The 14,957-nt window shown below is 32.4% G+C and overlaps 1 protein-coding gene across 3 annotated transcripts in view; it reads right to left on the bottom strand.

Annotated features, from left to right (window-relative positions):
* Nucleotides 1-6,611: 6,611 nt before the first annotated feature.
* The window catches only part of LOC132738387 (unconventional myosin-XIX-like), a 34,897-nt gene continuing 26,551 nt past the window's right edge, over nucleotides 6,612-14,957 (bottom strand). For all 3 annotated transcript variants that reach the window (XM_060725878.1, XM_060725879.1, XM_060725880.1), the window contains 6 exons: nucleotides 14,644-14,841; nucleotides 13,413-13,717; nucleotides 9,840-10,048; nucleotides 8,944-9,065; nucleotides 7,945-8,134; nucleotides 6,612-7,231 (listed from right to left, as the gene is read on the bottom strand). In XM_060725878.1, coding sequence (XP_060581861.1) covers nucleotides 6,627-7,231; nucleotides 7,945-8,134; nucleotides 8,944-9,065; nucleotides 9,840-10,048; nucleotides 13,413-13,717; nucleotides 14,644-14,841 — 1,629 coding nt within the window. In that variant the 3' untranslated portion in view covers nucleotides 6,612-6,626. The remainder of the gene's footprint in view (nucleotides 7,232-7,944; nucleotides 8,135-8,943; nucleotides 9,066-9,839; nucleotides 10,049-13,412; nucleotides 13,718-14,643; nucleotides 14,842-14,957) is intronic.

Genomic DNA, 14,957 nt, shown 5'->3' with positions numbered 1-14,957 from the left:
ATAATTGTCGTACTGATCAAGGGAAATAACTGCACTGCGAGAACTTTCGGAGGTTGGGTCCTAGAACTGGTTATTCCCTTGTGTCTTTCACTGATTATTTTGCCTCCCCCAGAATGCCCCCCCCCCCCCCCCAATTGTATCACTTGGGCACTAGCTTCCAAGTGACATTGTACACTGCCTTACCTTGATGAAATCAAACAGGCGGTGGTTACTACCGGTATAAGCTCACATTATTGTTTTTTTTACTTCAGATCTCTTCTTTATTTTATAAAAAATATTTAATTAATGACAAAATCCTTCACAATGTTCATATTTAGCTAGGTTTTAACTTTCTCTCACACCACTTACTAATACATATTATTAAGTCTCACTCACTCCAGGAAAATAGTTTCCAAATTGACATTACGCCACCTGTCAATCAAGCTGGCAGGGGTCTTACAGACCTATAAGCCAATCTGCGATTGTTATCTGAGTTTCACTCTAAGATGTCTGCCATTTTCCTTAGATAAGCTATATGTATAAGACAATGGTGCAGCAGTATTTATATTGAAATTATTTTTTTGTCAATTTTAAGCTATTAAAGCGGTATATCTGAGTTACAAAATATCCTGACATGATGACAGATGGATTCAGGTATATATATTAATTAATATGTTAATATACGTAACTGATTCATTTTACAAAAACAATAATATCAGTAACTTTCTATAGGATATGAAGATAATAAGTTATATAGCAGGTATGAAAGTTAAAAATGGCTATACCACCAGAAACATAGATAATATTATCTAAATTGTCTCTGATACCACATTGCATTAAACAAGGAAAAAGTTTAAACAAATACAAGTACTCTTTCCTTTGTTCATTACAATTATGTCAATTCATAATCACATAATATTATTATTATTTAAGGTCCCAGAATATCCAGATGATATGACATTTTTTTGTTCGTTTACAAAAGTGTCAATAAAATGCTGCAGTAGAAAAAAGTACTTAAATATGCAATAAATATTTTAGGTCAAATTATCCTACCTTAAAATATTTCTATTAAAGCTCAATGAATTTAGATTAAATATTTAAATACATTTCATGCTTTAATAACATCATATCTGATCACGGTTTTAATTTAAAGCCGAGATCTGGTATATGCAAAACTTATTTTGAAGTGAATAATATTGCGTTTTATCATGAAACATATCTAATGTACATAAAATCATATATCATACAACAAAAGTATGTAAGGGCAATTCTCTCATTTAATTTTGACAATTTATGCACAAATGAATAACATATTTAAGTGATTTTGCACATAAAACCCCAAAAACATTTGTTGATGTTACTGTTTCATTGATTCGTAGGATTTATTTTATTTGTGAGTTTAAAATTTGCTGATTATTTAAAGATTAAACATGCAGTTTTTTGTGTAACTTTTATGTAAACTGTAACTATGTTTTGGCCATATGTAGTATGTAAATAGTCAAAGGCATTTATATTGCCGATTTGCCAATAAATGAAATGATATAATTTTACTGTTAATTATGTTCTGTACATCAATTTTAAGTATCCTTGAATTTGTAAACTAAAATGATATTTTGTCAGTAACATCTTCCTTGAAGTCAGCGAGATATATAACAAGATCTTTGCCAAATGTCTTATTCATCATTGAAGCGTGAATGCAGTTATTTGTTACTTTTTAAAGTATCATAAAACATTGAACTATTCAATAAACACATTAAAATTTTATATATACATGTACCTAATTATATAAGGTAAATTCATTAGTCACTTTAGTGGCATGACAGTTTCCCGTAAACGTTGGTACAGTCTTTTGTCTAAGGTTCTTAATGACCGGGTCACATGAATCAGTTGGGCGGAGCAATATCTTCCCTGGCGTAATGTCAATTCCTGGTGAAAGTGCTCATCTTACAGGGGCAGTCAGATTTACCTGGACATATCCCCAGCTAATTTGCCGCACCATATTTACCAGACATGGTGGCACTGCTAATTTCTCACAAGCCCCCAACCACCACCTGGTGTAGGAGACCTTGGAAACAATTGACTAGTGCTTAATGAAATTGAAGAGATAACTTGAATTAATGTCAATATCTAACCGGTAATACTTTTTGAGTAATCAGTCACATAAAAGTTATTTTGCGCACTACACAGAAGATGCTGTGAACACAATAGGTCTACTTTTAAACAAATGTTAAAGAATAATTTTGATAATGTTCAATATATTGCTATAGAAAAAATAGAAGAAGAAGTTATGCAATTGTTTAAGATGTGATAAAGGCATATAATTCTAGAAATACTGATCACTGAGTTATGTAACTTGTTCCCTTAAGAAAGTATGCCATGGAAGGAGTAAAATATTTTTAGTTTAAAAAATATTTCATTAAATAATAATTTTAACATCAATTCTTAAGAAAAGAAAAACTCCAGATAAGATATTGCCTTCAAAATATAATGCACTTGTCTTACAACTATGCCTTGACATGTTTAACAAGTATTTTAAGTTTTGGGTGGATACATCTCAGTTTTGAAATCATTCTACCTAATAAAAATTTTGACCAAATTTGAGCGGCCTATTTCCAAGAAAACATTCAGAATATTATCCCTAGTCTTATAACTACACCTTGTCAAGATTATAAAGTAATCCAAGTTACATCCTGTGGCTTGTTGTAAGTGACTGAATAATGAGCTATGGGTTTTGCACCACAATCACGACCACCAATCTATGACTTATTCTCTAAAACAGACAAGCTGAACATATAATTAAAGTTCTATTTTTTGGCTATCATGTAAAAATATTGTGGGAATTAGTAATTCTGATGTAGTAAAACAAAACAATTTCAATCTGTTTTCTAAATAGTTTATTTGCAGTAAAAAGAATATACTATTTAATAACATAACAGTAACAAAGCAATAATTCATACATATCTTCCTTAATCCTACACTGCTAGATATATGTCAAATTGAACATGTTTCATGATAATTTGAAAGTGTCTACATTTTAATACAAGATATCACAAGCAGTGTATAATTTTTTCTCCATACTTGGAAAAAACATAATTCTCAGCAGATAATAATATTCTGTCATTTAGAATTGGACCCAATCTTGATTGTGAACAATAATTCAAGTTCAAAGTGAATAATATCTTTGATAGTTTTTGAGAAACTAACCTTCACATAAAGGTTAGCCAGGGCAAAAAAAGTCATTTTTAAAAAGGACATAACTGCAAAATTTATAAAAGTTAAGATAAACTGCCCTTGTGGTATGGCATTACATGTTAGTGATGAACAAGTTAACAAAGTAAGAAGCAAATAGCTTTGGTAGTTCCTGAGACAATGGACCATAACCTATTGCCTTTTACAAGGTCACAGTGACCTTGAACCTTTGACCTTAAAAATCCTTTACAGGCCACATTGACTTTGAACCTTTGACCTTAAAAATCATTTACAGGTCAGTGACCTTAACCTGTGACCTTTAAAATCAGTGTCACAGGTAGAACTGGTCAAGCTTCATTTACATATTGAGTTTCAATGTTATACCTTTGTTAGCATTGTAATAAATGAGCAAAAACAAAAATTTAACTTAAAAGGAAATTGGGACATGACAATACCTCTACCTTTTTATCAACTAGAACTCTGCGAGTCGGATGTGTCGCCTTGTGAACAATATAGTTTAGGAGAAATGGCCACAACAAAAATGAAATTTGAAAATCAACAAAGGGCGATAACTCAAAAAATAAGAAATGCAGAGCTTTTATAATTTATGAGAAAGTTTCAAATGCATAGCTTTTATACTTTAGGAGAAATGGCCCGGACAAAAAAAAAAAGTATGAAAATTAACAAAGGGCAATAACTAAAAAAATAAGAAGTGCAGAGTACCGGTTCTTGTGCACTGCACTTTGGGTCATTATAAGAAGCATGCATACCAAGTTTGAAATCAATCCAACTTATAATGACTGACTTTTGCTCCAGAAGACAAGCTTTAGGGGACGCCGACACCGCCGCCGACAAAAGTAACCCCTAAATGTCGCCTTTTTCAAGGCGACACAAAAAGTGGAGCTAGAAATGAAAACAGAAAAGTATACAATGAGCAGTAAAGAAACTGGTCTGATTGCAGTGAAATGAATCGTGCCTGGCCCACTTTATACACATTACTTTTGATAGAATAATTTGTATTTGTAATTACAGTGTAATAAAACTACATGATAACTGGAATGCAGCTAAACAAAAATTAGAAATGGCATTAACAACAACAGATAAATCAATCTTAGCATTATAGATGTTGGAGTGTGATACTATACTAGTACATATCTCTCTTTGACTATGTCACATTTACAGACATGTAGTTCCATATATACATTGATTATAAGATTTGATTATAGTCAAAATTACTCAAACCCTTGAAAGCAAAATCAATTGTGAATGTTCATATTGCCCATGATGAGCCACAGTTTGTACACAGTTTGTACAGACTAGTGAATATTTTCCACAATTTATTTTATAAAAACATGTACTGGATTTTTATCCATGAAATAAAATCCATATCATTCGTAGTATATCACTCACAGTATGGGTGATAATGCTATGCTGAACCTGTTCTTGGCATACATTTTAATTTGTAGGATTCCATAAATTTACATAAAAATTAACTGTTGTTCTTTATTCTTTATCATGCATGTTTAAAGCACATTTCTTGATCCATATACTTCACTAAAATTGTTGAAAGTTATGCCACAATGATAACAATAATGATGTTAAAACATTTTATATATATTAAAAAAAGCTGCCCACAACACTGCATATTCTTAGTGCTTGACAGTAAGACAAGGGACATAACTCTGTAAAAAATATTATTTAAAATGTTAAAATTTTCTAAAACAAATCAAGACTGAATAAAAATAATGTTATTGATATTTTAAATTTCAACAGTTAAAAATGAGATTTATTGACAAAAATATGGACATGTTATATCCCTCTGTAGCATAAGCCCCTGAAATTAGTTTTCAACATAAGATTGAAGACTCATTTTTAATCAAACTTTGATGAAAAAGAAGCAGTGTATCCACATGACACTTGTAGGCAAAAACATAAACATGATAGAATTTAGCATAAAAATAATATTGCAGTAAGTACAAATATAAGCACATTTTTCTTTTTTAATCTGTAAGTTTAAGCAAATATCAAAAATAGTCTCATAAAAATGCACCTGAAATTATTTTAAACATTTAAGTTTATATTTAAGTTTATTCCCCAGATTCTACATTACTAAGTATAGGTCTTTTAACTGTATTTATGGACTTACCAGTATTTTCTTTTGTACTTTTGTAAAAGCAAATTGTGATCATGAATGGCAATCATGTTATTAACTTTCTAACAAAAATAAATCTGCATCTGCTAAATGATTAAGCTCCAGAAAGAGATTAAAAACTTTCAATAAATATTAACCAGTACCAAGCTAGAAAATCTTAAAATCTGGACAAAACCATTCATCATTTATAGGGGAAAATACATACATGTCATGACTGAAAAGCGAGCGATCAGTGCAGACCATGATCAGATGGATCAAATGTGTGGGCTTATATTGGTCTGCACTGATCACATGGGTAGCAAAAGGTCAGACGGTTAATATAAAATAAAACATTTGAGCTGCATCACAACAAAACCAACATAATGGGTTTGCGACCAGCATAGATCCAGATCAGCCTGCGCATCCGTGCAGTCTGATCAGGATCCATGCTGTTCGCTTACATACTCTATAACAAGTAAAGAAACTGATAGTGAACAGCATGGATCTTTATCAGACTGTGCATCGCGCAGGCTGGTCTGGATCCATGTTGGTCGCAAACCCATTATGTTGGTTTTGTCATGGCGCGGCTCAATTATATGCCTTCTAGACTGATTAACTAGTCTAACTGGTCATCTGGTAAACAATCACTTAGTCCACTTGGTAATTCTTTCTGATGAATGTAGTGAGCATACTTCAAACACACTGGTTTCTTGATGAACCGTTTTTTGGATCTGTAAAGTCAATTAAAAAAAAAAAAAATTATATATATAAAAATATATAATAAATATTGTTTCAATTTTGTTTGTTTTGTTTTACCCGGGATCAACACAAATTTTGATCATTGGCATTTTAAAACAAACCCTTAAGCACAACCCCTTTGCCCCAAGGGTATTGATAAAAAAAAAAGAAAATAAGGTAAAAACTGCCCTAAATTTGAAAAATATAGTTAATTTATTCTGACTTAAGTAGACTACAGGGGTTTGGTTTAAAGTTTCCCCTTTAGTCAAGCACAGTTTACCCCCCGCATATTCCCAAAAGGGCTGTGAGAGTTTACCAGTATCGTATTACCTTACTTTTCCAGAAAATAATTTGCACATGCCCCTGCAGAGGTACGTTTTAAAAGACCATAGAAAGGATCATGATCAATCACAACGAAAGTGACCTGTATCATTAAGGAATCGTACTCAGGTTGCCTGATTCACAGTCCATCTTTCTTTCTAATGAGCTTAGATATTGGTTAATGTAGTCTTGTAGAGCTATTTTATCCTACAAATACAATTGTAAGGAAATATTTTCCAGTAAAAAACAATTATAAATTACTATACAATCATACCTTAGGTATACATCTTCGTGTCAGTATACCATTTTGTAGATGAAATGCACCTTGTACAGAACTATCTGCCATCTTTTGTTTCTTTCTCGGAGAGACGTCAGGATCTTCATGGGTATGACCTTCACTTCCTGTATCCATGGCAACGCTAGAATTGGAACGTTTTGTGGCTGACAGTTTACTGTAAGATCGCAGCAACTTTACAGGACTGTACTTACTCATGTCAGGTCTACCTTTAGGATTAGCTCGAATTATCACATTATTTTCTTTGTTCTTATTTTGTTTATTATTTAGTCTATCAGATCTCCGCCATTTTGGAGATTTTCTAGGGGTACTTATGGTGAAGGAGTGCACATTAGTTTCAGATTTTGAGACAGATGGACTAGAAGTGTTTGAATTTGAACTGCTGCATTCTGGCTCTAATGACCTATCAAGCGACGTATCTGACCTTTCACTACTGCGACTTAACCTTCCAGTACCTGGCGATGTCCTCCTCATGTCAAGAATTGGTTTCCAAGATGTCTTCTCCTTCTTCTGTTTTCTCTCCTTCATCGTTGCCACAATTTTCCTGAGTCTTTTTCTTGCAAAATACATACGGAATGCTACAAATAAAAGAGTATTTAGAATATCATTTTATTTTAAGTAAGATGGAATATGTTTATAAATATATTTATATATAAAAACAGGCTATTTGTCATCATTGTAAAGCCATGTCAAACAGACATTTTGTTAAGTATAACAAAGCCTCTGGTGTATTTCATGTGATCTATACTCAACTCCCTTACCACTGTTAAGTGTTACTGGTCTGTTCTTCTTTCCCTGCAGGAAAAGTCCATTACAAACAAGAGGTATCAATAGGACAGCATGCTCCACTATTCTTATTGAAGATAGTCAAACAAGAGCTAGATAAAGCAGTTTTTTTAAGTTCAAAAAGGGTCATATATATCTGTCAAAATCCTATATAAGAATTATGGACCATGAACAGTGACCTCCTAATTTGCTCTCAAATAAGTAGAAATAGGTCCACCTAAATAACTGGCTTTCCTGGACAACTAACCAGTAATCATTAACTTCTTGGCAAGTGACCAAAAACTGATCCCACATGAGTTTTGCATAAGCAGTGCGATACAAATGACCACTAAACTCAATGTTGGAGATCAATTGCCTGAGAGAAATTTCACCTAGGCTGAGGACTGAACCACAGATCCTGAGATTACAAATCTGATGCTCTCCCTTTTTAGCTAAGTAGGCGCAATCTGTTGCGCGATGTTGCAATGTAACAATTAAATGTTTACTAAACTTTTATTGCACATACTTTTCTGTATTTTTAACACAGCTGTGGAATGTTTATGTTGTCTGTATTTTCTCCAAGCTGACTGTATCACACTTGCTGCCTGATGCTGTCTCTTTGCTCTACAACATTTAATATACCTTCTCCACAAACCTTGAATCATGGCCGCCTTTGATGATATAATATCATATCTTGTTTTCTCTAGACTGTCAACCTGTTACAGTAACAATAATATACATGACCCTTTATTTATATCAAACCTACCAAGTTTTTAACAGTGAAAAGAATTATCCTGCCCTTTTCTATTCATTGTTAGCTCAACTGCTAACAATGCATATCACCAACAAAACCATGCATTATATTTTTGTAAACTAGGTCAGCCAATGACTACATAAATTATTATCTCAGTTAAACAGTTTGATAGCCAGTCAGCTAATATGCATAAAATTGTAAACACTGGAAAGGTCTATTAAACTCAGGAACATATGTTGGATTATTTAAATTAAACTATGTTCCTTAATATGTTTTCTAAATTCATGTATATCAGTGCATGTTGACAAGGTTCTGTGTTCTGTTTAAATTATTTTTCAAATCTCTTTATCTCCAGATCCCCCACACCCAAATTATTGTTAAATAAACATGACCAATTGTTCTCTTATTATTCTAAAGCATCATAAAAGACATTTCTCATTATATAAATATTTTATGGTGAAAAACTTAGACTATTACTTTCCAATCACTTTAACATTATAATGCTTTTTGGCTAATATAAAACTAATTAATCAATTAGAAGTTTAAACATTAGTTTTCACATTTTGTTGCAGTTCTTTTATGTCATGTAACGTTCTTTATTGTTTCTTTGTGATATTCTGATGCTCCATTTGTATAATGAATTTTAAAATAATTTGCTTTTAGTATATAAGGGCTGTAATGTTTATATATGTGCTAGAAATGTCCTTGTTTCTCTGGCAAGTTTTAAGGTAAGATATTTTTTCAGTACAGTCAAGAAGAGTACTGGTGTACCTGATGCTGATGTAAAAACAATTTACTTCTACCAAACTGCTTCGTAAGACCCTTACAATTACCAAACTGTAAAGTCAACACAGCAGCACTACATCGCCTGGTGTGGTCTGCACTTGACAATCCTGAAAATTAAATATCTGTATCAAGTACATGTATTTATGTATATGTTTTGGTCAGCAATCATTTACATTGGCTAGACAAGAGCACAATGTCTAATGTTTATCGTTACTTAACATACAAGAGTTATCTATACGACAGTGCATTTGACTATTCTCAGTGCAAAACTAGGTAAAAAAAGGTAACACAGTGTTATGGGACCTAAGCCCATCATGTAAGATAATAACATCAAATGCATGAAGCTTCAACTCATTCTCTTGAGAAGTTTTAGAGATATCAATTTGCACAAAAAAAACTTAACCAAAGTGTGACAGCAACACCAATATCTGGGTGAGTGCAATAGCCCTCCCTATTTTCCCTCATCTTTGAATAGTAGAGGGTGAATAGATTAGAGGTAAGCTACATTTACAACACTGCCATGAAGATAAAGATGGAATAAACAGCTGTAGAAATACATGTATAACAAGTCCACTGCAAGCACTGTTAAAGCTCATTTGTTATTGAAAACAACTAATAAATTAAAATCAATATAGAAATAACATAAATTCAAAAACATTACAATACTTTATGAATCAGAATTTCCTTGTATTGCAACTGCTTCTTGTTATAATTATAAAGTATTCAAGTTTGATATTGCCACCTTGAAAAGTGTTTGAATGATTTGCAAGTAATGCGATGACAACAACAAAGATGACTACTCCAACAGCAAGGCAGCGATCATTATAGTCACCCAACATTTCCTTCAGAACAGACAAGCTAAAAATAAATGAAGAATTTACCTGCCCTTCTCCTCAACCTTCTTTTTGGTGTATTATTTCTCTTTTTTGGTGAGTCTACAGAGACCATATCAAGTTGTTTACGATACAGTGCATCTAGTGGGTCGTACAAGGTATCTGTGTCACACGTGTTCTCTGTCTCCGACTGTGGCGGCGTTCTTGCATTACGTATAAGCAGACCATATCTCTGCAGGAACATCGGGTACTTGATCCTTTAATAAATAACACAATATCATAGATTCCACTTAACTGTTTTCATTTATATACAAAATACAGAAAAAATCCTTCTGAAATCTATCTAAAAAGTTATACTATTCTCATCCCTTAGTAAAATACTTTTCTTGCAGAAATTTATTGAAATCTAGGAAATACTCACTAAGTATGTTCTATTTGAATAAAAGAATGCACAAACTTTGTTTGCGAAGCTGCATTCTATATTACTGGTCAAGATAATTTTGTCTTTAAAGAACTGCAAGTTTTTCATTGACACTATGTATATATATATTGTGAAGAGTTTACTGCATTTACTCTAAAGCTGTTTATTTTACATTTAAAGAAACTGTATGGCAATAAACAGTATTTTCAAATATCAAATTTAAGCATATAAATCAATTACAACTATCAATGGCTCTTTATTGAAACTGGTCTTAACTGTAAGGTGACCCTACTATAGGATCTTGTTACATGGGCTTAGAAATCTTATATAGAAGTAATTCAGTTAGCGATCAACTTAATAAATGCTTAAATAATCAAATAACATTAATACTTCTATATTATATTCATATGAATTTTTTTTTTGTAATTTATTTTCTAACACACGGTGATAGGGCGATTACCACAACTTTTCCGCGCAACGTCAAAATATCATCCTTCTGACCGAGACACCGTATATTTCTGGACAAAATATTAATGGCGGGATAAACAAATTCCAGGTAATAGCTTACAAAATATCTTACTGCTGGACATTGCAAGATTATTCCAATTGTTTAAGTATTCCATCGAATTTTTGAGACAATTTATCGTTAATCTAGCACAATACAATTCACAAAAAAACACATACTTCGAAGAAATAGTGTTTACAAAAGATCGTGTGTACCTCAACATGACTCGTACTTGTCACAAAAACATGTGTTATAACGACGATGTCTTTGTTCAATGACCTAACGAGCTCGTATATTTATTATGGTTAACCCTAAGTTCAAGTTCCATACAAAATTGTGTGTTTCTATCGTAAATTTCAGGGAATATTTGTTGAAAAAAGGCCTACTGACCCGAATATTGGAGCACCGTACAACACTGAATTCAAACACCGCATTCTTTTTCAGTTAGACCGATAAATACTGGAACCGTCTCCTTTTGAATTATACAATCTTCTTACAAATATGTTTTATAATAACTTTTATTTGATGAAAGTTTGATGAAAGATTGTTTACTTGCTGTTATGTTATGTTGCTGTTATCATACGTTATGTTATGGAAAATTTTTGAAGGTCTGTGTTAATACTACCAGTTAGATAAGTGCAATGGTATCTATATATAGATAAGGATGTCTTTTCCTTTTCGAACTTATTCAAACTGATAAACCCCACATGGAAAGATTGACGTTCTTGGCAGACTATACGTGTGATCATCAAACAACATCGAGAAACAAAAGGAATGAACTATTTGTTAATGGGAATTTCTTATAGCATACTTATTTGATAAAGTTGCAAAAGTCATAACACAATTTTTCATGGTGTAGTTTTTGCAGGAACCCGGGCAATATTTCCATAATCTCTTCAGTCACCGTCTCCAATGTGTTTTTTTAAACAATCTTTTGCGAAAGTTTGACTTCATATTCTTTTTCTTATGTGGTGCGTTACGCATATCGTCCTGAAATACAGGGAGGCGCTGATCCATTGGCGTACTGCTGATATCAGAAGACTTAGTTGGGCGCTCTCCAGTTGCTGCATTATCTGCAGCTTTGCCAATTTCGCACGTTGCTTTGGCTTGTTCAGACATAGGTTTGAACGTCTTCTTTTTCTGAAAGCAAACATTAATATCAAAAATCAACGGTGCTAAAAAGACAGAAAAATGCGGTGATTTTAAGGAGGAATAATGCGGTGCCCTAATCTTATGATTGACAAAGTTGTGCGGTGCCTTAAAATACACACGTGGAAACATAAAAATCATACCAAATATACAAAAAACGGGTTATTTATGTATTGTAACTTGTTCATACGACAATAATGTACATATTTATATTGTATTTTGACCAGTTATATGAACTGAACGGACTAGAAATACGTTATATTTCGTAATCAAAGCAAGATTTTTTTCAGTATACCCTAAATGTTTTCACTATCCTGACTTAATTAATGAAGCATTTTGCATGTAGTAAAGATAAATAAGTTTCAAATTAAATGGCACATTCGATGAAAAAGAAAAAATGATGATTTTACCTTGTTTTGAGCAAATTATATGCTGTTTTCGTCTCGGTTACAGGCTTGCTGTCCATATTGTACCACAGAAATATACGGTGTCTCGGACAGAAGTAAGATATTTTGACGTTGCGCGGAAAAGTTGTGGTAATCGCCCTATCACCGTGTAACAAGGGAATAACATAATTCTGCAGAAAATCTTAATCCATGTTATCATTTTCTTATATCATCCTGTTTGTTAATTATACATGCATGTATGACTTGATAAGTGTTTATGAATATTGCTACTTTAGTTCATTTTCCAGTTCAACTCCTGGAAGAAGTCCTTCCATGAATCATAACCAATATTGCACATATAATTGACCAATATAATTGACCAAAATGCACATAAGATTTTATAATCACAGATGGTAACATGTTACAATGATCACAGATGGTGAGACTTAACAATAATCATCTGTAGTAAGATATTGCAGTGATCACAGATGGTTATATATTACAATGATCAAAGAAGGCAAGATTTTACAAAGATCACAGAAGGTAAAATATTAGAATGATAACAGGAGGCAAGATTTTACAATGATCACAGAAGGTAAGATTTTACAATGATCACAGAAGGTAAGATTTTACAATGATCACAGAAGGTAAGATTTTACAATGATCACAGAAGGTAAGATTTTACAATGATCACAGATGGTAAGATTTTACAATGATCACAGATGGTAAGATTTTACAAAGATCACAGAAGGTAAGATTTTACAAAGATCACAAAAGGTAAGATTTTACAATGATCCCAGAAGGTAAGATTTTACAATGATCACAGATGGTAAGATTTTACAATGATCACAGATGGTAAGATTTTACAAAGATCACAAAAGGTAAGATTTTACAATGATCACAGATGGTAAGATTTTACAATGATCACAGATGGTAAGATTTTACAATGATCACAGATGGTAAGATTTTACAATGATCACAGAAGGTAAGATTTTACAATGATCACAGAAGGTAAGATTTTACAATGATCACAGAAGGTAAGATTTTACAATGATCACAGAAGGTAAGATTTTACAATGATCACAGAAGGCAAGATTTTACGATGATTACAGATGGTAAGATTTTACAATGATCACAGATGGTAAGATTCAAGTATATACCTGACAGGGTAACCTAGACAGCTGATCTTGACTGTTTCTATGATACCACTAGCTGTTAACTGAGCCATCACATAACGACGGTCAAACTTATGTGGCACGCTGTGGGTGTTTGGTTTTATACAACGTATATAATGAACATCCGATGCTTGCAGTGATGACATTAGACTGTCTAGTGAAGTCTTAAATTTACCAAGAACTGTTTTTCTTTTACTAGTACGGCCTGGCTGCTGTTCTTCTGTCACAAAGTCGTTGAACAAATCAGATACAAACTTGTTCTTACTACCCCTCAACATACTAATAAGTTCCTGTGTTGTTATTTAAAGAAAAACAAAACAGAAAATAAATCCATTAGGACAATAATTCAGGAATAATTAGTTTGAAATATACAATATTTGTAGCTTGATTTCCATCTATTTTACTTACAGTTTAAACGTAAATATCTATACATTGTACCTATAATAATTTTACATTTGGTCTCTGAAACTAAATAAAATAACAATTGAATATTTTGTTAAAAAAAGGTTATAAATACTGCTTCCTTATTTAATTAATAAGTGTTAAAATAACATAGACATTTGTTTTTAAAACTGAAGAAATGACCTTGAGAATTCTTAAAGGGTTTCTTGAAGGAAAACTGTATTTGAGATTTGTGTACTAATTGATAAAGGGTCTTATCCATTAACTTGTATGCAACTTTTCAGCTCATTCCCTCACCTTGTTTTTCTAGATGATCTTCTTTTTTTTTGTTGTGAAAAAAATGGCCCAAAAATGAGAAGCGTTGCAACCATTTTCACTAAAATCTGGCTAAGAATTGCATAAAAATCGATTTTCAATATAAATCTGAGTATATTTTTTTATCATCCTGTGCAGACTTTTCCATCTTAGGTGCTTCACAACCCATTTCTAACATTTTCAAATTTTATGTTTTTAAGCCTTTGGACCTCAGTGGAGTTCCTTTAAACCTGGCTGTAGTTGAAATTTTTGTTTTATAGTATATTTTACTCATATAAAATTGTTTAAACCATTTAAAGATGCTTAGCTGATAAATACAGTGTAACCTCTACAGGGTGACCCTCTGAATAGCAATAAATACATAACAGCATTAGTATGACTTATTTAAACAGTAAGATGTCAGAATAAAATTAACCCTTCCTAGAACAACACCTCTCTTAGCAACTAAAAAAATCTCTGTCTCACAAAAGATGTTGATCTGCAGTGACTGAAATGATACCTGTGGAATGTTGTCTCTATTCTTGGTGGACAAACCATCACCTGTGTATGTCACATCACCAGCATAGTGACTCACTGTAAACCCGGCTATCTTCATATAATTCTTCGGTCTTTTTATATAACTAGATGATGTCTGTGATAACTGAAGTATCCTGTCACATAAATGTACAGTGTCTGTCTTTCTGTTCAGTTGAACATCCTGTATGATAGTAATCAAAGATAGAATCAAAGATAGAATCATGAGTGCTGGCATGGCCAAGTGGTTAACATGTTATACTAGTAATCTAAGGATTACTATCAATGTGGGTTCAAACC

The sequence above is a fragment of the Ruditapes philippinarum genome, unplaced genomic scaffold, assembly GCF_026571515.1.
Source record: "Ruditapes philippinarum isolate M1 unplaced genomic scaffold, ASM2657151v2 ctg917_1_1_1_1, whole genome shotgun sequence".
Classification (NCBI taxonomy): Eukaryota; Metazoa; Mollusca; class Bivalvia; order Venerida; family Veneridae; genus Ruditapes; species Ruditapes philippinarum.
Note: the sequence above shows the minus strand (reverse complement) of the source record. Positions and strands in the feature narration are given on the sequence as shown.